Below are 19655 nucleotides of genomic sequence, written 5' to 3'. Positions count from 1 at the left end.
AATAGCCGCTTGCATTTCAACAAAGGAAATAAATCTGAGAATAATGAAGAACATAACGATGATACTAGTTTTAGTGAGTCAACTTTGACAGCAAATTTAATGTCCAAACAGTCTACCGAGTACAGATTGCAAAAACTTGTCACTTTTCATTAATAAGCAAACGTATTATCATAACAATTCCTATGATCATAGTCCTGTGATGGTACAGACTGGATATGAATAAGGATGAAAAGCGTACAAAATCCAGAGGCACCGTGACTATTGATACATTCTAAATGAAGGCACATCATAGTTCATATTACATGTTAGAAGTAGGGTAGCTGGTAACCAGAGTATAATGTTTGTGTCTTGGAATAATAGTCATGATGATTCAGCAAATAAATACTGGAGTAAAGGAGCAACCACTGAGATGCTCAAGCTGTTTCCCAGCAATGCATACCTGAAGTGTAAAAGAAACACACAACATACATCAGTCTTGCTTAACAACTACTGTTTTACTTAACTCTAGCATCAAAACCAAAAGGAAAGCATGAAGTTCACATTCACAATGGCATGAAACAAAGACTATTTATTCTCTGCTAATGTGCCTCATCTGAACCAGTAGATAGGATAAAATATTGGCATACCTTTGTCTAAGGCTTATTTGCTGTGGAAACTGAAAGCTTTCCGGCAAAGAATGCAAATTAGCAACCTGATTGGTTTTTGAGAAATGTATATATGCATTAACAGAGATAAGAACATGAAACCAAGAAATGAAGCAGGAATGAAAAATCAGCATACCTCTCTAGGGGTAAAGTATCTAAGGCTTTGTTCCTTCAGTGAAGATGCTTTATCCTTTATCTTTGGCTGCCCATTACAATTTTGTAAATGTCAAGCAGCAACAATATCATTGGATAAGGTAAAGTGCTGAGTCATTTTATAAGCATGAATTGAACTCTGTAGTAGAACTTGAAATAGTAGTCCAACATTCCAATCTAATATGTGCACGGAGCACGTGTTTTTTGAATGATCAAAAGAATAGTCACAGATTTACTCATAAGCGCAATTCCATATTATAACCTTCTGCATGTGTAAATAGATGGCTTACCTGCCCAGTTGCCAAAAGGGAGCCAGTACCCTTCACATATCGATAATAACTTTTTGTAAAACAACAGCATCGCTTTGAATCCGGGTAGACAATATCTAAGCAGTATTAAGGATACCTTGACAGAGAACTTTCTAAGAGAGAAAACAAAATCAAAGTACTGAAGAATGATGCAGGAGCAGGTCAAGGAGGCTAATTTTATATTGTAGAAGGAACAGGACACTTTCTCTTTCACCTTTCCTTTTATAAGAGAAATCGGAACCTGCCTCAATGAATGAGCACTGCATTATTAATAATGCTTTTGAGTTCTCAAACTCAGGTTCCTAGGCTGGACTCCAGACCTAAGATATTCATGTAATTCCTATGTTCAGATCAATGATAAAAATAAAACGTAAAACAAGGATACCCATGGCACTTCCCCATCTCTCTATCAAGCTTGAGGGAACAGAGTACTGATCCAAGGTGCTAGTACAACACCCATTCTCTTCATCTTTCTCCAATACTCCAATGGTATCTGTAGAAACAGTGGTGCTGTCCACAAAGTTCGGCTGATCACGGCAATTCTTGAGTTCAAGAAACCTTTCTATTGGCTCACAAGATTCAAGCAACTTATCCAAGCTCCCTTGCGGCTCATCAAGTTCACAGAACACTTTGTCATCCGCATTTGTATGCCCAAATAAGGGCTTTGGGGACCAAAGAAGCTGATTATTGAAAAGTTGACTATGAAAGGTTGAGGGTTTCCTCTTTGCCTGCGAAATAAAAGAATTTATGATTGGTATATTGAAAAATTGGACACAAGTGCATCAAAGTTTCCCAGATGTTCTCAAGGATTAGGAGAGATGAGGCTACCAGGCAAAAATAGCGTGGCCTGGAATATGGTACACCAAACTGCAAGGGACTCAATATGAACTCCTGTGTAACAAAATCACTTCTTCTCAATATCTCTATCATTTTTCCATGTGTATCAGATGTCTGCATTCAGGAGGGAAAAAAAGGAAATTAAATTAAATAATAGAAATCAATCTCTGTACTAGAAATTAAGCTAAAAATTCCAAGAATAGACCTCAAATCCAACAACATTTTCCACAAATAACATTATTGGAGGTTGCGAAGTGTGTGGTATCAACTCAAGAATCTGGAGAAATGAAAATGCCCGAGCATCACCAGATTGCTTTTGGAGACCTAACCATAAGTAGCTAGTGAAAATCATTGCAAATTAATGTTACATATCTGCAAAATAGGAGAGAAATATAAACTAACCTTGTCTAGTATAAGGTTGGCAAGGAGGAGACAGAAGCCATACATTCGCTCCATATCTGTCGAGATCAGCTGCAGTAAGGCTCTGAATGTTACCCTATACAAAATTATTTAAATTCAGTACAACATGAGCTCAAGTAAGTCTCATATAAACCGTGTCCCGGGACTTGAAAAGCCGAACATTAATAATTCAAAAAACAAAAGCAGCTTAAGAAAACACACATCGGATGCTGGACAACATGTAGTCAGTGAACTTCTCCACAAATGACACTAATCCAAACTGACCCACTTTAAAGCAAGTTACAAGGCAAATACCAAAACTTTCAAACAAATGGCAGAAACCCAAGTAATGGATCATCTGAAGGAATGAATGCACCAAGTCCAATGTGGAGAAACATAACAAGATTTATACTTTTGATTTCCAGTAGTCAAATCCACCACAGGCTTTTACTTGGATGCGCATACAGTACAGTACTACAGTCAAGAACTGAACTAGGATACAAGTATTCAGATTGGGTAAAAATGAAGACTTATACTTTGGATCCTCCAGGCTTTAGTAATCAAATTCACCACAAGTTTTTACTTGGGATGAATAAACTGTACAGTAAAGCATTGAACTTGGACGTGTATCAAATTGGTTTACCATAAAGACTCAAAACTTTTGATCCTCCAGTAGTCAAAATTCACCACAGTAAAACACTAAACTGCAGTATAAGTATAAGTAAGTAGAGATCAGGGGACAGAACCTGATAAGGACGGTGTCCGAAGTTGTGCTGATAAACATCGTTGGCAGTGTCGTTGATGTCGAATGCTTCAACAACGTTGGCATTCACTCCCGCCTTCATTAACGAATACCTCTACCAATTACAAATACACAGAAAGACTTGAGCATATTGTGATGAAGCTTAAAAAAAAAAAATGGGTTTAGGGTTTATATTCTAATATTTACCATGCCACCAATACCGCTGTAGAACTCGAGGACCCTCCATGGCTGCTCAGAACCCTTCTCCATTAACACTCGACTTGCACGACTCTCGTCGTGCGTTGGGTGGCAGTTGGCTATAAGCTTTCGAACACAAACGACATGCGTTTAGTCTTCAATAATCGTATAATACCCTTTTTTCTTTTTTTCTTTTTAAGAGTGAATGAGACTCTACTATTATACCTTAGTCGAGAGAAACACCTTAATCTTCTGTAGTAACTAAATGTCAATTAGCTCCAAAGCCTTCAATGATTCAATGAGACGATTGTATGGTTTCATAAATTCAACTTTTAACATTTACCGGATGACTTTCGTACCCTAAACCATTCTGTTAATATAAGTCTTTCACTGTGCGTATGCTCCTAACAGATTTATCACAAAATATTCAAACTATATATTGTTTTGAAGAATATTCAATTCACCAATAAGTCATCCTCCTTTCTCTTTGGTATTACACCAGATATTCATCTCATATTGAACAGTCAAGTCCACTGAACAAAAAAGTTATCAGGCATTCCAGAACTGAGGGCCAAGAGAGAAATCCAAAATCTTCAACTATTCATTCTACAAAATGATCATATTGTACAACATACACATATAATTTCCATCTGCCTTGTCTACTTATAGTTCAGACAAGAAAAAGAAAAAATAGGAGTACAAATGGAGGAGTGCAGCAACTCAGTAACCCCTCTGCAAAGGACGTAACAGCACACTGATTTCGGAGAATTTATGAAACTGGCCTGCTGTAGGAGTGAATATCCTCTCCAAAAATTCAAACATGTCGTATGCTCTACATTTGTAAGAGCTTTCTGAGCCCGCAGAAATCTTCAAGATGAAGTGAAACATATTTGTTTCTTTTGTTTTGACACCAACATTATATTCTCTACAGGGCTGCAGTTCTCTCAAGTTAAAGCAGGAAAAGTAAGATATATACTCAGTATTTCACTAGATCATGTAGAGGAAAACAAAAAAAGTTATTCTCTTCCGATGCAAGCTTAGAGAGATCTGAATAATACCTGAGATAAACAATAACTAAAATTCAATTGTTCACCAATAATCATTGCAAGAGCACTTGCCATCTTTGAGATGGTGGAACCTCTTAGCATCTCGCATAATAAGTTCTCTACCTACAATTTTGGAAATGATCTTTAACGCAGAGTGGCAATCACCACAAACACGAAGATTCTTGATTACCCTAATAGGTGAACGAGCTGAGCTGGCGAGGAGACCATCAGCAACAGCAAGTCTCTCACTATGGCTAAGCAAAGCATCTTCCTTGCCTTCCTGATCTATGTCATGCAACACAAATCTAGTCTCTGGAATGTAACCAGCCTCCTTCATTTGTTCCCTCAAACCCCTAAGTAGTGTGTAAAACTTCTCATTATCAGGATGAGATCTATCTCCTGCTCTATATTCATGGACTCGACTCCTGATTTCTAAAAGATTCTTTGCTGCTAATTGTTTCTTCTCTTTCTCCTTTACGAGGTCTGATTCATTCACAGGAACCAGGCCAGCCTTTGATTGCTCATTTAAGCAGGAGGGATCTAGCTGATCAACTAGCTCAGCACAACGATCCCCAAGCTCCAAGTACCCATGAACTCTGCAAAAATGCATCAAGGTTTTCCAAACATCAACATTAGGTTCCAATGGCATTTTTTCAATGAACTCCAAAGCCTCATCCAGCAAACCGATAGATCCGAGCATATCTACTACACTCACATAATGATCCATGGTTGGGACAATGCCATAATCTTTGCTCATTGATTCAAAATGCAGTAATCCTTCATCAGCATCTCCCACAACACTACAAGCATGGAAAACCCCAATAAACATTTGACCGTCAGGTTTCAGCCCTGCTTTCTTGAACTGAGTAAATAGATCAATGGCATCTTCCCCATGACCATTCCTAGCAAGCCATGTTATCATAATGTCCCAAGACGTCATATTGCGGTTCGACATATCATTGAAAACCATTAATGCGTTCTCCATAGAACCACATTTTGAATACATCTCTAAAATTCTGTTGTAGGTGCTCACTTCCAAAGGAAACAGTAATCTCATCTTTTCATGAACAGATTTTGCTTCTTCGAGAGCTATAGCCTCTCCACACGCATGCATCAACTGTAAATATCTGTCCAAGTTCACGTGCACATGCTGTCTCTCCAGCAGACCCAAGACCTCCACAGCCTCCTTAACTTTCCCCTCCTTGCAAAACAAATCCAACTCTTCAAGAGTACCCTTAACACTATTAGGGTTACTTTCAGAAGCCTCAGTTGGTTGTCCAGCCTGTGGGGTTTGCTGATATTGTCCAACGTGGGGTGTTTGCTGATATTGTCCAACATTTGGGGTTTGCTGATATTCGCCGACGTGTGAGCTTGACTGATACTGTCCATAACCAACACTCTGCTGATACTGTCCATTATCTTTGTAATAATCACTTAAATTTTGCTGCTTTTGTGCAGAACTGATCCCTCTGTTATAACTGATTGTATTTTGCTGATATTCTGCAGAGTTGTGCATAGAACTGCGGCTTATGCTTCCCTGAGATCCTGAATTGATTTGTGAGTTAAAACCATCTGGAATCTGTCCCACTTCCCTTGGCCTTTCCTGGCGAGCCACGTATGAATTCTGCCGCATACTTCCATTTCCTAATTGTTTCCAATTTTGTTGGGTGGTTTGCTGAAACCTTCCATTTTCATGCCCATGATACCCACTAAAGTTTCCACTTTGTTGAACTGGGTTATTCACAAATTCATTGCCTGTGCTTCCCTTGAAACCCCCGCTGTAAATCTGACTAAACTGATTTGAGCTCTGCTGGGGAGCCCTTGAAGTATCAGCATAAACCACATTTGGATTCTGTTGCCACTGCTGATTATTTTGACCGTAATACCCACTGTATGTTGCACTCTGCCTGGATGTAGTGTTCCTTCCCTACAGATAATGAAATAAAACCTTTAAGAACCCTATAATCAATCCACTCCCATACTTCAAAACTTAATAAAACTTTGCAAAAACAAATAGTAGTTAAAGTTGTTAACCTCAAACTCGGATTCAACTTCATCATGCTCATGATTTGTAGCAAATGCAGAACTAGAGGAGGAGGCGAAAGAAGTGTGGAAGGATGACAGAGTAAAGGATCCCTGAAACAGCGCCATTGCCGAGGAAGATGATGAATATATGAGGAATGGACGGCTGGATCTGCATGGGGGTGAGGCAAGAGTTTGAAGCTGAGCTGATGATGAGGACACTACTCGCCTCCACATGTTGTCTAGTTAGTCCGTTGTGATCTCCCTGCCAATGCACAGACTGCAAATTTATATAAGCATCACCGAGACTGAGACTGTCTCATCTTGTAATCATTAAAAACAAATCATTTAGTTTGCAGAACCCAAACCAACACAACAACAAGCTGAAATCACTCTATACGGCTAAATCAAAATAGTCGGTAAATGTAAAAAATCAGAACATTGTGTTCCAATAATGCTCTCAACTAGATTAATGGGGAAAAAGGTTAGAAATGGTTGACATTTTCCTGTAAAATAGATTATATTTTCATACCCATTTCCTCAGTCTTCACCTGAGCCTATTGGGTATGAGAGGATTACAAAGCCCCTAGTGATCATATCCATAATAGCCTCACTAACCTCTCTACTTATACGAGGACAACAAGGCATGTATATATAAGAATTCATACAGAACTTACCAAAATACATAAGAGGTAGCACATTCAAAATATCAAAACCCACAAGTTCATGAGCTAAATATATCAATACCCAGAAATATTTCCTAGTTATTACCAAGACCCATGAACCCTTTCATTCAGAATAAACCCCATATATGTGGGTACCAATGAAACAAAAACAATTAAGAACTTGTTTGATGCATACCTAACAGTGAGCTGGGAAAGCAAAAGCTTTCAACTTGTTTCAATTTGCAGGAATTGATTGCTGTCCCTTGCCCCGAGGAGAGAGAAGCTTTAATGGTGATAGCTCTGAGACGTCGGAGAAGAGAGAGTGAGGGGCGGCACAAAGATGGAATGCGAGCGGGGTATAACGGAAGCTCTGTAAATATTAGATTGGCAGAGGGGCATTCTTAACCAAATTACTAAAACCCTCATTTTTTTTTGTCATTTTATAATATCCCGAAACTCAAATTATCATTTTTTTTCCTCCTGAGAAAAAAATTATGGAATTATTGTTAAATTTATTTTTTACCTACCTTCGAAAAGTTATTTATACTAATATTCCCGATCGGCATGTTGATCAGAATAATATTTTCTTTTTCTTTTTTGAAATGAAATTTCATTCAATCAATTAGTGATTACAAATTTACAATCATTCATAATGACATCCTTTATAATTTTGGGAGCAAGAGTAAACTAGCTTTGACTCTCACATGCAAGTACATGAGCTACTTTGTTTAGGTACATGAAGCAATCAAAATCCTACATTTATGGTCATGATTTCTTTCACTTTTGCAATTAGAAGACCCAAGCTTGAAGGATCAACATCCTGCTGTTCCATAGCCTGAATCAACAACAAGCAATCCGTTTCAAAGACTACCCTCTATAAGAAAATCAATTATTAGTTTTAGCATTTTTCATCTCCAAGCACTTGTGAAATGAGTTTGACATAATGTACCAAGTCTTATACTAGTAATACCATGAAGAACTTTTATCAACACTAGTGAGTTTGCCTACACTTTTAATGCCTTGAGTAATCACAAAGTATATCACAGTCAACTTGGCAAATCTATATGCCAATTTTAGTCATGGGTTGTCATGGTATGATGACAACCTTCTATTGATGGAGAGAAATGTGTAAAGTAAGTTGATAAATGTCAAAATATATAAATAAAGGCTTAAAAATTCACAAGTAATTTAATTTGTATCAAATCAATTATTGTGACATGTATTAGAAACTCGTTTAGTAACTGATCAATCTGATTTGAAGTACTTGTATGAGAATAAAAGTATCATACCAATACTTATGAAAGAAAATTTGGATTGTTCTTAATCATCTCAAAATGTAATCAAAATTTTTCATCACGTGAAAAAGGCACTGAACATGATATGCCATATAGGGCATATATGGTACTTCAAGATTAATAAAATATGACTTGGTAATGGAAAAATTAATACATATAGACATCCAAAAAAATACAGAAAATGATTGACCAGCCCAGTACCATTTGGTCTAGTGGCATAGTCTCTTATTCGTAAGTGAGAGATTGTGAGTTCGACTCATAAAACACTAATTGAGTAGTTGTAGCATTTGAGTTATTTATTTGATTAGACAAATAAATAATAAATAACGGAGAAATAATGAAATAACACTCATCGGGGACAAAATGGTAAAGATAGTTTCACTAACAGGAGGGACAGTCCGGTAACTTCATGGGTGAGTAGAAGCAGCTACGGCCCCGTATGCATATATATGGGAGCTTAGGTATTCTTCGACGAACCTCACTCTCTCTTTCGCTCTCTCATCTCGTCTCGTCACTTTTCTGTGGCTCTGCGTTTCTCAGGTGAACTCTCTAGGGTTTCTCCACTCCTTTTTTTATTTCCATCTTTTTCACTAGCCAAGATTATTCAACTCCGCAATGTTTCAACCTCAAACCTCCTAGGTTTTTATTTTTATTTTTATTTTTTTATATTTTTATTTAATTTTTTGAATAATTTCTCTAATTCGCTGATATAATCGTAAGGATACAGTTTGAACCAGAAAATAAAGCTGAGATGTGTTGTTTGTTCAGCTGGATGCTGTGATTTTCATGTTCTAGGCATGCATTTGATTTTAGGGTTTGTGGATATTCGACTAGGTTTTAAGGATTTGGTGCATGTAGCTCACATCCTTTTCAATGGTCAGTAATTGCATATCCGATAGCCTCAGCATTTGCTGATCTGGGTTTGCTGTACATGATTGAAGCCCGTAGGTGTTTGTTGAGCTAGAACATATATGTTGTGCAATTCACTAAATGAGTAACAGTCCGCGGTAGAATTTGTTGAGTTGAGTTTGGTGATGACTCTGATGTTGAATTGCCGAATATGTAACAGTGGTTATGCTGGCTTGAGGATTTGTGCTTGAAGACAAAGGAATATGGCGAAGAAGAAGAACCCCTTGGTGTTTATGGATGTGTGCATTGATGGAGATCCTGCTGAAAAGATGATTTTTGAGGTATTGTTCGGGAACTAAATTCAAGCGGATATATGTTCTGAAGTGCAATGAAATAATGTTCCTTCTCTAATTTCAAAGTTACATGGTTGCATTTTCTTATGAGTATTTGGTTGCTGATTGTTTGCAGCTTTTCTATGACCGTGCTCCCAAGACTGCCGATAATTTCCATGCTCTCTGTACAGGTAATGTATGGTGTAATTGTCATTTGGCTCGTGAGTCATGACACGAGGTTAGGGGTGCTTAATTTCAGGGTGTACAGTTCCACAGTTTAATTAGGAGGTTGGATTTCTGATATCATCTTTGTAATATTCAGGTGAAAAGGGAATTGGTCCAAAGAGTGGGAGACCACTACACTACAAAGGGTCTTTCTTCCATCGCATTGTAAAAGGTTACTATGCCCAGGTATGCCTCCTTGTGTTACTCTTGATTTGCCTTTGTAGCGTTTTCTGGTTGAGCATGTCTTAGCACTGGTTTGTCTTTTAGCCAGTTACCCTTGTTTATGCTGTAGGATACAGGGCTGACGGTCACGACTGCTTTTCTTGTGATATAGTTTTAAGGTTGTACTAAGTTGTTTTTTCTTGAAATTTTACTATGCTTTGCCATGCTCAAACCAGTTTCGCATACACATTTCTGTTTAACTTAGAAGGATTAATGACTGGTGTTCATTTTGCAGGGTGGTGATTTTGTCAAAAGGGATGGTATGTATCATTATTTTTCAGCATCAATTTGAATCTGTCATTCCTTCCATCAGTTTGCATAGTCAATCTCATGTTTTATATTCTTATTGTGATTATTAGATAAATCATTAGATTCTGTTCTCTTAAAAACAATTTATTATTAAAGGATGAAAATAATGAACATATCTGTTATAAGTTTGTTCTTGGACTAAGAATAATATCTAATCCACTATTACATGTCGAGTTGTATATGGAATGAGATCAAGAGTGTAGAAGATGCTGGTTCTAATAAACACCTGTTCTCAATGTTATTATTATTACTTTTTTACAACATTGAACCCTAAATTGATGGAGTGTGCTCTCTGGTCCTCTTACTGAAGAATCATTGTAAGATACTGGGAGATAACTGTTCAACTGATACCAACACAAGAAAATAGAATGCCCTTTGGAAGAGTAAAAATCCATCTGTAGTGTAACTGCCTTTTGTCTCATTTCCAAGAGTTTGCTTTAGAGTATAAGTCATATTAAACATTATTGTGGTAAAAGGTAGAAGCAACATGATGTTTTGATCCAATCATATGCTGGTGATTTAGGGACCCAATCGAATCTGACAAAGTTATTAAAATCAATTAGTTAAACTAAATCGGTCATTTTGGGTGGTATTTTGAAGAAACCCATAAGGTCCTTTTTAACATCACTTGAGCTTGAGTTTTATTGGATTTCTATGCTTGTGTCGCAGGTACTGGTGGTGAAAGCATTTACAGTGAGGAGGAGTTTCCAGGTAATTAATGTTACAATGCCTCTTCTCTGTGCGCCCCCCCTCCCTCTTTCTCTGTTCTTTCTTTCTTTCTTTTTTTTTGGTAGGAGCGTTCAAATTTGATGTTCACACAATTATGGACATGTAATGAACTGCCAGGTTATACTTTTATCTAGGCACATGATAACTTTCAATTTCTCATTTTGACTCCTACATCTCTATTATTAGCCTGGTGAAATGACAACATATGCTCTTTGCAAAAGTCAAAAGTTAAAAGACCAAATATGTTGCTCTATCTAATTGTCTATGATCATGTCCTACTCAAGCCTCTGTTAGTAGAGTTTGATTCATTGCTCAAGAAAAAGTGTTGCCATGCACCGCTTAGTTTGCAAGAACTTGTCAAGTTATTTCTGCTAGTATATGCTTGTTTTCATGTTTGATGATTGGTAGTTAACTTTGCTTCAGATGAGTTGTCCAAGCTAAAACACAACGGACCTGGACTTCTTTCTATGCCTGTTGCTGTTCGTGACTCTTTAGGTTCTCAGTTCATTATCACCTTTGAAGCTAATCATAGTCTAGACAGGTTTGGTTTTATCTTTTTCTTCATCCTTGTTTCTATATGTTCAACACTCTTTTAGTTATAGTTCTCACTACTGGTGTATTCTCTTTGCAGAAAGCATGTCATTTTTGGGAAGCTAACACATGGATGGGCCGTTTTGAAAAGAATAGAAAATGCGGGTGATGTAGATGGGAATCCAACTGTGACAGTGAAAGTCATCAACTGTGGTGAATATAGTGAAGGTGATAATTATGGATACACTATTTTGGACAATCTTAAGTTCTGGAGCAATATGAAACACTATTGCTCATTAGGCACTATCCAAAGCCTGAAATTTTGTTTTTACTGAGCTTTTGATTCTGATTTTTTGTGTGTTTGCAGACAAAAAGAAAGTAAAAGGGGTAAAGGAAGCTTCTTCAGATGCTGATAGTCATGAAGTGAAGCGTAAGGGAAAGCACAAGAAATCTTCAAGAGATAGAAGGAAGAGGAGGAAAAGGAGATACGAATATGATTCATCGACATCTGAGAGTGACTCGGATTCTGAATTGGATTCATCTGAATCTGATAGTGATTCCGACTCTTATTTGTCCTCATCCTCTTATGACAGTTCTTCAAGTGATGACAGGCGTAAGAAAAGAAAGAGGTCTTATAAAAGAGACAAGTATAAACGTGCAAAAAGGCGGGATAAAGGACGAGACAAAAAGCGTAGACGGCGTGATAAGAGATCTAAGATCAGATCAAGAAGGTATTATGCTAAACCTTCCCTGGTTTAGAATCTTGATGGCTTGTACCTCTTTTATAGACATTATTTCATTGTCAATATTTGTTTGTGCCCATTCTTGAGAATTTGCACACGGCCACTAGTTCAGTTGCTATCTTCTTCTGCTGTTAATCCTTGTTATAGTGGGTAGTGTATCGTCCGGTATATGTCTTAAGAGTGTTGAATAACAGTGAGTTGTGCTTGTTTGCTTATTATAAGTTGCATTGGAGTATTCATTTTGCATCTTCTTCTTCTTTTTTCCTGTTTCTTGAGTAGGGCTGTTAATAGGTGGCTCTGTTATATTTTTTTTTTTGTTAAGAAAATTGAAATGATATTTTTCCTGATAAAGTAGATTTTTTAGTAAATGTTAGGCATTTTATAAGTTATGAACTCAGATTATAGTTGCTCATGTTTTAATTTCTGTTCTCTAGGGCCTCAGAAAGCCTTACAGATACCGAGGGTGACAGTAACCCTGAAGATGATGGTCTTAATGCAGAAAGGAAGGATAAGAAGTCTAAAAAGGAGACCTCTCAGAAAGCTGGTATTCTTTACTTATTTTCTCTGTACATTATGTGTCCTTGACTTGTGGTAGTTTCATTGCAACAAGTTTTTTGGGGGTGATTGTTTCTTGAGAGTTCTAGATTTGTCGAAACTGCAATTTAATCAATCAAGTACAAATTGCATTACTTGTCTTTGAATTTACCAAAACCATTCTTTTGTTCAAGCTCTGTAAATGCATCATCTAAAAGGTGTTTTTGGCAACCATGACAATCCTTGATTATTTTTTCATTGATTAACTGGTTTTCAAAAATTCACTGTACATATTGAAATAATGAAACATGAAATCTTAAGTAAAACTGATTCAGAAAACTTGGCCGGTGTTCTCCCCAACATGATCAAATACTACTTAATGAAGCGTTGTATCTCTAGAAATTGATTTGCGCTTTGTCTTCTTTCTTTTGTGTAATATCTAAAGCTGGGAGCCAATCTTCTATTGCAGTGGATGGAGATGCTTCTTCAAATCACTATAAAAAGAGGGAGCAAGAAATTGTGCTTGAGAAAGATAGTGCATTTCCCAAGGAGAATGGAGAGCAGCGGAGCAATGGCCTGCGAACAGATGCTAAATATGACAAAATTGCAGACAGGCAACCGGACATAGTTGATGATCACCCAGGCAAATCTAGGTCTTCTTTCGATTCTTGTCACACCTCAGTTATTCTTTATGCTTACCGATTCTTCCAGATCTGGAATTTTATTATAAGTTGATGAGCAGGAGCCGAAGCTTGAGTCCTAAAAGGATCCTGAGTAAGAGTATGAGTATTAGTCCCAGGAGGAGTCCGATCAATAGTCCAAGTGTAAGTCCCCAGAGCCAGAGTTCGAGTAGAAGCCCTCCTCGTGCCCCTCAAAGGAGTAGAAGCATCAGCAGGAGTCCTGTTAAAAGTGATAGCAGTAGAAGCGCAGCAAGAAGTTTCAGCAGGAGTCCAGTGAAGAGTTGGAGGGGTAGGAGCCCAGTTAAATCCCGGTCTCAAAGAACTATTAGCAATAGTCCTGCATCCCTACCCGGACGAAGTGTTAGCCCGAGCCCTCCTAGAAAAGTATCCAAAAAATCAATGAGCAGAAGCCCTGTGAGATTTTCAAGAAGCCGAAGCCCCGCCAGATCTTCTCGAAGGAGTGCAAGTAGAAGCTCAGGTAGGGTTGCTAATCGGAAAAACATTAGCCGCAGTCCTGTCAGGCCGGTGAGTGGGAATAACCGTCGCAGCTACTCAAGGAGTCGAAGCCCAGTACGTCGGGCTAGATCACCTCCATCTGATAGGGATAGGAGCTTGTCAAGAAGTGTTTCACCCGATGGCTCACCCAAGCGCATTAGAAGGGGACGGGGTTTCAGCCAGCGCTACTCTTATGCACGGCGGTACAGAACTCCTTCATTATCTCCTGTGAGACCATATCGTTATGGAGGTCGAAGTGATCGTGACAGGTACCAGATGCAGTAATTTTCTTTTTCTTCGTCTTGATTTTATATTCCAATTCAGTGAATTCACTAACTGCATGCCTGCTCCTGTTTGTAGGTATTCAAGTTATAGAAGGTACTCACCGAGGCGTTATAGAAGCCCACCAAGAGCAAGAACACCTCCGAGGTATGTGATCCGTCTCTGTTAAGTCCCTCTCCCGCTGAGCATTTGTTTAGTATAATTGTGGATATCTTATAAGACCTCTTTGGAATTCAAACGATACAAAGTGGTTGGAAATGCTAGGGATTGGCACACGTCGTGTTTCTTTTCGTTACTGGTTTTTGTGACATGAATGCGGCTGACTCCACATCATACTTGTGTGCAGATACAGGAGCAGAAGAACCAGGTCTCCTGTATCACGTAGCCCCCGTCGTGGTCGGCGCTACAGTAGGAGCCGTAGCCCCATCCGGAGCCGCAGTCCCATCCGAAGTCGTTCTCGTTCCCCAGTGGAGGTGGCTGCTCGGGTTGTGAAGCGCAGATCTCCTTCAAGAAGCAGGAGCCCATCAGCTTCAAGGTCCTCAGACTCGCAGTCTCCAAGGCAGGTGAGCAAAAACAAATCAAGGTCTTCGTCAGAGAGTCCGAATGAGAAGAAGGGCCTGGTTTCTTATGGTGATGGTTCCCCGGACTCAGAGTGAAAGATGACATTGCAGGAGCGAGGGTTTTTTCCACCGTCAGCTGAAGCTAATGATCAGTAGTTTTACCTGGTTGTCGACCATAGCTTAGAATATTAATAATTGGCATGTTTTGAGCATATCTGTTGAGAAGAGAATAACTTGGGTACTATGAGGCTGTGCGATATTGATGTGATTTTATTGTAGGGGTTGAAATTTAGCCATGAGATTTATGCATTGTCCGAATTGTCGTAATTCTATGCATTTTATAATTTGAGTTTATTTTATATATATATACTTTGCAAGGTACTTTACAAGATGGTCTTCAGTGCTCATGTCCTCGTCTTAGTTCAATATTTTAAAGTTTGGATGGAAATTCTTACCAAGAAAAAATGCAAAAGATTTAGTGTAGGATAGTACTTAAAACAAAACAATAAGTTGCAACACATATTGCCGGATTGTAAGTTCAAGAAGCGATCAAAGAAATTATGCTCAAAAAATAAAACAGCTCAAACTAAAACTGGAATATGAATCTTCACAGCTTTTGCATGAGGATGAGGTGATGACTTTTGTTTATCAAGCTTGTTTTCAATGAACAGACTGAATTTCAATAATTTCCGTTTTTTTTTCCCTTTCGTTGAAAAAAAAAAAAATTAATCTTAATTTCTGGACATGAATCAAGTACTTGACCCGACCCGAAGAAGGTTGACCCGACCCGACCCGATACACTAAAACTGTTGAAAAAGAAGAGCCAACGCTGGATCGCGCAGTGCAATTCCAGCCAGCGAGGGAGAAAGATGTGGAGGCGAGTGGTGTCTTGTTCGACCTCGGCTCAATTCCAAGCCGTAGGCTCATGCAGATCTTCTCCATCTCTCAACCTCACCCGTCGATTTCTAATCTCCTCAGCATCCACGCCTTCCACTCCCCCGCCGTTTCAGCGATCCCCCAATCTCTCCTCCCCCGCCTCCGGTGCGTCTCCTCGTTTTTCTTCTTTTCATGTCTCGATTGCTGCTCTCTCTTTGTTCTCATCAGAATACAATAATGTGTTTGGCAAATTAGAATGATTGCGCTTTATAACTTCTTAACTCTCGATTTTGATTGGAAATTTCTGTGTGCTTGGTGGAGAACACTTTCACGATCTGTAAAGGAAGAAAAATAAAAGAAGGAGGTGTTGATTGTGTTTAACTTTCATGATATGCGTAGGTTTGAAGAAGGTTGAAGATATTATGCCCATTGCTACCGGTCACGAGCGCGAGGAACTTCAGGCTGAGCTTCAGGTTAACCATGTCTATCATTATTGTTTTGTGATAGTGATATCTGCTTCATTATAGGCCTGGAAGTGATTTTGTTTCCTTGTATGTTTATGCAGGGGAGGGACATTCTTGAGGTCAATCATCCAGTCGGTCCTTTTGGTACTAAGGTACACTCCTATTTTTCAGTTTTACTAATTTTCTTCAAATCCAACTCTAGTAATGCCATTTTCACTCTAGTATCTTCTTGCCTCATCATTCACAAGCATGCGAGATGACTTTGCCGTTTGTTGTCGCACAACTGGTTTCTAACATTCATACTCCCTAGAATTTAACCAGTGTCTTTTGATTCCTAAATTGCAAATTTCTAATAACTGCTCAAGGGAAGGTTCCCTTTGTATATCTTTGAGTGAACAAATAGAAAAAGAGATATGTTTACCAGACTCCTCTTACCTCTTACTCTCTTAGTAAATACTTCCTCTCATCTTCCCATGTGAATTTTAGTCATGGTTAAGTGCTCTTAACTGAACGAATAGAAAACAGAAGATGCTTTCCTCACACCTCTTTGTACGCTACCTGTCATTTTCCCATATGTGAATTTCGGTTGTGGTGAAGTTGACGTTTGTTTGCACGGTTAAGAACATGTATAAATGCCTTCGATTCACATTATTATGTAACTAAGGCTTATTATGTTTTCTGTGCTGTAGGAAGCACCTGCTATAGTCAAGTCCTACTATGACAGAAGAATAGTTGGCTGCCCTGGTGTTGAAGGAGGTAAACTCCTCCAGCTGCATCTTCTTCTTTTTTTCCTTCTTGAACTAACGTCATTCCACAGTTGCCGCTAACCGTAGTTTCTGAATATCTATGTCTGCAGAGGATGAGCATGATGTTGTGTGGTTTTGGCTGGAGAAAGGCAAGCCACATGAATGCCCTGTCTGTTCCCAATATTTCAAGGTACCAAAGCCTAATTCTTGGTTTCTCCGTATACTGGGGATTGTTATTTTTTGGTAATTTTTACATGTAAATGAACAGATTTCTCTAATTTATGGTCAATGTTTTCCACAGCTGGAAGTTGTTGGCCCAGGAGGTCCTCCAGATGGTCATCATTGATCTAGCTGACAAGATTTTTGCGGAAATAAGATTTTAAGTAATGAGGAGGCAGTCTGTTATACTGTGTAGCTTTAATAATTCTTCTTTTTTGGTCATCCCTAGTTTCAGAGATTGCTCTGCCGATGTTTGAGTCGGCAATAATTTGGTTTCATGAAATTTTCATTAGATGGGGACAACTAGGTTCTCTGTAGCCTAGTTATACAGATCAAATAAAGACGGCAACTTTCTTCTTTCTTTGGCTGAAATGTGATGTCCTAATGTACTATTACCACTGTTTAATGTGTTCTTCAAGTGTTAAAACAAAGAAGAAATATTTTTCAATGTGAAATTTGTTACAGCCATTTAGATTAGAGGCATTAAGAATTGGTTATATGGTTACAAAATAGTCCAGCGTAGTGTCTCTGAACTATATGAGCCTTGATACAATGCTTCTAAACTTCTTGTTATAGGACACCCCAAGACCATGATTTTTGGAGTTTATTCCTAGAATCTGTAGCAAATAACATTGGAATCATCTACTACTTATTTGTCTTGGCTTGTGTAATCATATTCTTGGTAAATTGATGTCCAAGCTTCTAACCCCAAAGTCTGTCTAAGCATGGCAACCCCTCTGAAACCAGCGCCGGGAGCAATGTCAGCAGTTCGGATTCGTGAGGCTATTAGGACGTGCCTCTCTGAGGCTCGGTCAGACTTGGGTGAAGTTCAGCAAAAAGCTCTTCAGACCTTGGTTTCCATCACCAAGGTGAGCCCCCAGAACAGAAACCTACTTGCACAAACAGAAGGAGCCATCCCTGCCTTACTCGCCCTCTCAAAATCTTCATCCAGCACCACTCAGATTCTCGCATTGTCCATCCTCTTCAACCTTTCCCTGAATCTTGATCTAAAGCTATCACTAGCAGATATAGAAACCATTTACCACCTCAATACCATAATTTCCGACCCAACAGAATCTGGCAAGCTAGCATCCTCACTGGTCTGCAGTTTAGCTATGCTCGACAAGAACAAGGCCAAGTTTGGAGTAGCAGGCACAATCCAATTGCTTGTCAATGCCATATCAGGTCCCCGTGGTCCTGCTGCTCATCACCTCCTTAGCTCTCTCGCTGAGCTTGTTCGGTTCCATGGGAACTGCACTGTGGCAGTGAGGGAAGGTGCTGTTCCTGCGCTTCTCCAAATGGTGGAGAGCACCGATGGTGAGGACCTAGCCGGAACCTCTCTTCTGGTCCTAGGCCTCCTTGCAAGGTTTGATGAAGGGCTGAGTGCTTTGAGCAAAACTGAGCAGATTGTGAGTTCAATGGTACAAGTGTTCAAAGGGAGGTGCATGTTGAGCAAGGAAGGTGCAGCTGAACTTCTGCTTCTCCTCTTTGACGAAAGCGAGGGATGCGTGAGAGATGCTCTAAGGCTTCAAGATTTTTCGAGTTTGGTTGCTGATATTTCAGTCAGAGGATCAGCTAGAGCTAGAGAGAAGGCTGCTTTGCTGATGAAGAAGATGATGGATGCTGACATGGATTCTTATGTGGATGGAAACCCCATGTTTTCCCAGTGGTAACTGGACCCCTTATTGTTCAAGATTGTTTTACACTCTGATGAATTTTGCCTGGAAAAAAGTTTATTTGTATAATTGTCTTCTTTTTTGTCAGATTATTTGTATAATTGTCAGTCATGACAAACCCCCATACTTTTATATCAAAGATTTTCCAGAGTGAAATTTGAAGCAATGTTCCAAGTGTCTGTATATAATCTTTGGCTAAAATTAGTAATTGCTACAGGAAAACAGCAAGAGCAGAAGATCAAATTCTTGTTGAACGATGCTTCATCCTCGAAAGAGAGTACTTGATTGATAAGGGTATTTAAAGCCTTCTTGGAACCAAAACCAAAATCATATGGGGTCTGACAAGGTTGCTAATCTCAAAAAGTTAGTATCATAGAACCGAAAAGGTTATGAATGCGGATAAAAGTAGCAACTCCAGTACGGTCATTTCGTGTTCATATTGAGTACCAGCCAACAGACTGTAGCTCGATCAACTTCAGATTACTTGGTACTAGACTGATCTGCTTAAAATTTCAGCTACTAATCATGTCACACAATATAAACTATCTTAATGGCAGCAAGTCTAGTAATGCAAGAGACTATGATCGAGAACTACAAATATGTCGTCAAGAGAGCCACCAATATGTTAACTAGCTATTGGTCTAGGGCGGAAGGAAGTAGAAGGCTATATGGGCTCAATCCTAGACAATATTTTAGCCCAAAAACCCTTAAGTATAAATATCTATCTTTAGCCCATACCAGCCCAAAGAATAAAAAAATTATCTGTAAAAGTTGCGTGTATTCCCAGTCTCCCATAGCAGCTCACAGCCGCACACTACTCAGTAGGTCATATTTGTGCGTTTCGATGGAGCCTCACACTACTTATCTTCGAAAG

General features: G+C 38.9%; 5 protein-coding genes across 10 annotated transcripts; 3 read left to right on the top strand and 2 right to left on the bottom strand.

Annotated features, from left to right (window-relative positions):
- Positions 1-120: 120 nt before the first annotated feature.
- Positions 121-3464, bottom strand: LOC112172879 (tRNA (cytosine(38)-C(5))-methyltransferase 2). Its single transcript, XM_024310375.2, has 10 exons — positions 3291-3464; positions 3088-3198; positions 2345-2438; positions 2148-2266; positions 1934-2056; positions 1491-1833; positions 1088-1182; positions 781-846; positions 627-691; positions 121-439 (listed from the first exon to the last, which is right to left on the bottom strand). The coding sequence occupies exons 1-10, from the start codon at positions 3351-3353 to the stop codon at positions 361-363; spliced, it is 1158 nt and encodes a 385-aa protein (XP_024166143.1). The 5' UTR covers positions 3354-3464; the 3' UTR covers positions 121-360.
- A 351-nt stretch (positions 3465-3815) lies between these two features.
- Positions 3816-7390, bottom strand: LOC112174151 (pentatricopeptide repeat-containing protein At4g32450, mitochondrial). 3 transcript variants are annotated; one of them, XM_024311870.2, is made up of 4 exons: positions 7211-7390; positions 6362-6614; positions 4340-6254; positions 3816-4214 (listed from the first exon to the last, which is right to left on the bottom strand). In XM_024311870.2, exons 2-3 carry the CDS (start codon positions 6584-6586, stop codon positions 4371-4373), a joined length of 2109 nt encoding a protein of 702 aa, XP_024167638.1. In that variant the 5' UTR covers positions 6587-6614; positions 7211-7390; the 3' UTR covers positions 3816-4214; positions 4340-4370. The 3 variants fall into 3 exon arrangements, with proteins under 3 accessions (XP_024167638.1, XP_040364718.1, XP_024167637.1); XM_040508784.1 differs by having other exon boundaries at positions 3816-6254; positions 6362-6629; XM_024311869.2 differs by having other exon boundaries at positions 3816-6254.
- A 1321-nt stretch (positions 7391-8711) lies between these two features.
- Positions 8712-15191, top strand: LOC112171601 (peptidyl-prolyl cis-trans isomerase CYP95). 4 transcript variants are annotated; one of them, XM_024308761.2, is made up of 14 exons: positions 8712-8849; positions 9379-9499; positions 9627-9681; positions 9813-9901; positions 10173-10197; positions 10916-10957; positions 11399-11516; positions 11607-11734; positions 11874-12237; positions 12684-12793; positions 13253-13436; positions 13526-14227; positions 14319-14387; positions 14587-15191. In XM_024308761.2, the coding sequence occupies exons 2-14, from the start codon at positions 9422-9424 to the stop codon at positions 14894-14896; spliced, it is 2274 nt and encodes a 757-aa protein (XP_024164529.1). In that variant the 5' UTR covers positions 8712-8849; positions 9379-9421; the 3' UTR covers positions 14897-15191. The 4 variants fall into 4 exon arrangements, with proteins under 4 accessions (XP_024164529.1, XP_040363921.1, XP_024164530.2 ...); XM_040507987.1 differs by having other exon boundaries at positions 11384-11516; XM_024308762.2 differs by lacking the exons at positions 8712-8849; positions 9379-9499 and adding an exon at positions 10050-10056 and having other exon boundaries at positions 9621-9681.
- A 427-nt stretch (positions 15192-15618) lies between these two features.
- Positions 15619-17477, top strand: LOC112174376 (cytochrome c oxidase subunit 5b-2, mitochondrial). Its single transcript, XM_024312133.2, has 6 exons — positions 15619-15841; positions 16076-16149; positions 16242-16292; positions 16830-16896; positions 16997-17076; positions 17188-17477. The coding sequence occupies exons 1-6, from the start codon at positions 15670-15672 to the stop codon at positions 17230-17232; spliced, it is 489 nt and encodes a 162-aa protein (XP_024167901.1). The 5' UTR covers positions 15619-15669; the 3' UTR covers positions 17233-17477.
- A 353-nt stretch (positions 17478-17830) lies between these two features.
- On the top strand, positions 17831-18778 carry LOC112171702 (U-box domain-containing protein 14). The gene has a single exon (XM_024308846.1). The coding sequence runs from the start codon at positions 17831-17833 to the stop codon at positions 18776-18778; it is 948 nt and encodes a 315-aa protein (XP_024164614.1).
- Positions 18779-19655: the final 877 nt, after the last annotated feature.

The sequence above is a fragment of the Rosa chinensis genome, chromosome 6 (assembly GCF_002994745.2).
Source record: "Rosa chinensis cultivar Old Blush chromosome 6, RchiOBHm-V2, whole genome shotgun sequence".
Taxonomy (NCBI): domain Eukaryota; kingdom Viridiplantae; phylum Streptophyta; class Magnoliopsida; order Rosales; family Rosaceae; genus Rosa; species Rosa chinensis.
The sequence above is the reverse complement of the archived record's forward strand: the minus strand, read 5'-3'. Positions and strand labels throughout refer to the sequence as shown.